The sequence below is a fragment of the Penaeus vannamei genome, chromosome 19 (genome assembly GCF_042767895.1).
Source record: "Penaeus vannamei isolate JL-2024 chromosome 19, ASM4276789v1, whole genome shotgun sequence".
In the NCBI taxonomy this organism is placed as follows: Eukaryota; Metazoa; Arthropoda; class Malacostraca; order Decapoda; family Penaeidae; genus Penaeus; species Penaeus vannamei.
This window is the reverse complement of record NC_091567.1, coordinates 11,666,540-11,669,039: the sequence shown is the minus strand read 5'-3', so window position 1 is coordinate 11,669,039 and position 2,500 is coordinate 11,666,540. Positions and strand designations below refer to the sequence as shown.

General features: G+C 47.5%; 1 protein-coding gene across 1 annotated transcript in view; it reads right to left on the bottom strand.

Annotated features, from left to right (window-relative positions):
* LOC113804229 (adhesion G protein-coupled receptor L3-like) overlaps window positions 1-2,500 on the bottom strand; it is a 22,530-nt gene that overhangs the window by 14,401 nt on the left and 5,629 nt on the right. The window contains exons 2-5 of the mRNA XM_027355073.2: window positions 1,549-2,201; window positions 1,205-1,353; window positions 540-711; window positions 1-132 (exon numbers count right to left, since the gene is read on the bottom strand). The exon at window positions 1-132 is cut by the window's left edge and continues 71 nt beyond it. Coding sequence (XP_027210874.2) covers window positions 1-132; window positions 540-711; window positions 1,205-1,353; window positions 1,549-1,561 — 466 coding nt within the window. The 5' untranslated portion in view covers window positions 1,562-2,201. The remainder of the gene's footprint in view (window positions 133-539; window positions 712-1,204; window positions 1,354-1,548; window positions 2,202-2,500) is intronic.

Genomic DNA, 2,500 nt, shown 5'->3' with positions numbered 1-2,500 from the left:
TGCTCCAGGTGTTGTTCTGCAGCGGCCCCGCCACCTTCAGCTCCCAGTACTCGTCGCCCGTGGACACCACCGCCACCAGGTACAGGCCGTCGTGGTAGATGGCGATCCCTGGGTGGCCCGCGCTGTCGCCACCTGAGGCACACGGGGCAGGGGTTTGTTATCGCTCTTTGCTTACTGCCTTCGTGTATGTGTGTGTGTCTATCTGCCTCCTACTCTCACTCTCTCTGACTCTGCGTCTCTGTCTGTCTCTGTGTCTCACTGTCTCTGTCTCTCATTCTGTCTGACTGTCTCCGTCTCTGTCTGTCTTTCTGTCTATGTCTGCCTCGTTCTTCCTCTTTCCCTCTCCCTCTCCCTGTCTCTGTCTCTCTCTCTCCATCTCCATCTCCTTGTTTCTGTCTGTCTGTCTGTCTCCGTCTCTCTCTATCCCTCCCCCTCTCTCTCTTTCATTCCCTCTCCCATCTCTCCGTCTCGCCTCTCTCTCCATCTTCCCTGTCCCTCCCTCCCATCTCTCCTAACTTCCCGTTTTCTCTCCCACATACCAGTGGAAAGGACGTATTTCTTCGAAGCCAGGGCACTGTTGTTCATGGCTTCAAAGACCGTGGCGCCGAAGATCGGTTTTTCCCAAACGCTGATGCTGAGGCCTTTGTCGCAGTCACTGGGGTTTCCCGAACACGCGTCTGAGGCGATGTTGTAGTCGTTCTGTTTCACGCACTGAAGGAACAGAGGTAAACAGGGTTAAAGTTTTGTGTATTTTTTTGTAGTGAATAAAGTTTTGGATATGATACAATAAAGGCTTCTAGAGGGTTGGTTTTTAACGTATGATTATCTATGAGGAATTGAAGGGAGCATATCACTTTCAGCAGAGTGGTTAGTAAGAGTATTGCATTGATATATTGCATAATGAAGCATCAATCCACAAATTAATAGCCATAAAACACTTCAAGATAGATATATGATCTATATAGAAAAGACAAATATCAAAAGCCAAAGACAGGTATATGATATATCGAAAATATGATTAAAAAAATGCTATAATATCCTGCGAAATATTACACTACCTAAAGGTATTTCTAAAATCTTCTATAGTAAAACACAACATACAAAGCTAGAATATTAAAAAAGAAAGAAAGAAAAACAGAAAGAAACATTCAAGCCTTTTTTTTCCCCTTTCCGGACCACCAATCCTGCGCGGCCTTCCATTCACCTGCTCCTTGTCACTGCTGACGCTGATGGCCTGCCCGAAGCCGAAGGGCCCCGCCGTCACCTCGTAGTTGTCCTCCACGCCGTTCACGTCCGTCATCGTCTTGTGGATCGTGCCCCAGTAGTAGTCCGTGGTCGCCGGGTACGAGACGTCTGCGCGGCACAAGGAGGAGAGGGGGGGGGGGGGTATATATGCGCTTGATTAACTTATCAATTTCTGGTCAGGTCCTTTGGGTATGCTTGGACTAATTATCATTCTGGTAGCAGGTGTATGTGTGAAATTATTAGTATTTTTATACAGATACACACATATAGGTAAATACAGCCTGCACAGAGCGAGGCACGTACCGTAGGGCGGCATGGTGGGCAGCACGATCGGCGCGGTGGTGGTCGTCGGTCCCGTTGTCTCTGTAACTGTTTTTCCCCAAAGCAAAAACCCAGAAGGAAAAATCCAAAGAAAAAAGAGAAAACAAGAATCGTGAGGGAATATTCTCCACGGTTGATTCGATTCATGATTGAGAGATGGCTAGAGAACAGGATATTCTCTGATGAGCGATGATGAGTAAGAGAGATGGCTAGAGATCGCAAGAGGAAAGGAAAGGTTAGGAAAGGGGAGGCAGAACACCACAATCACTCGACATAATTCACACGCACGCACAAACTTGTCTTTCTTAGTACAGAAAAGATCAGATTCGGCAGTGACTCCGGACGATAAAGAATCAAAATAAATCGACTAATCGCCATATTTAGAATTTCTCTTCTGATATCTTATGACTTTTATCGTCAGGAGCCTGCCACCGCTGGTCCCTCAGGAACAGCGTTTACAATAGAGTCAAAGAGCTTCTTGAATCCTGGGCGCCGGCTCGAGGGGCAGTCACGCGAGGGGGAGGAGGAGGGGAAGAGTCCGAGGCCGAGTGTGCCCTCCGCCTCCCATGGTTCTGGTGGTCTTCCGAGGCCGAGTGTGTCCCCCGCCTCCCATGGTTCTGGTGGTCTTCCGAGACCTATGAAACGGGAAACGGAAAGAAATATATGTAAAGTAGTAAGAATATATTAAGCGCTAAAGAAATGATTGCTATGGATTTCCTCAAATTTGAGACGTGTTCCATACTCCACTTAAAGTGCGTTGAAAAATTTCCTCTTACAAACGCAGTGCCAACTTGCTCTGAAGGGGACGAGACGCCTGCCCCGCGACGGTCCCTTTGGGTTGACGTCCATTTTCCGTTGAAGAAAAGAGAGGTCGGGGCTATTTGGCAAACCTTTTACATGTTTTGCGATGGATGAAAAAGTAATTTGTTGGTAT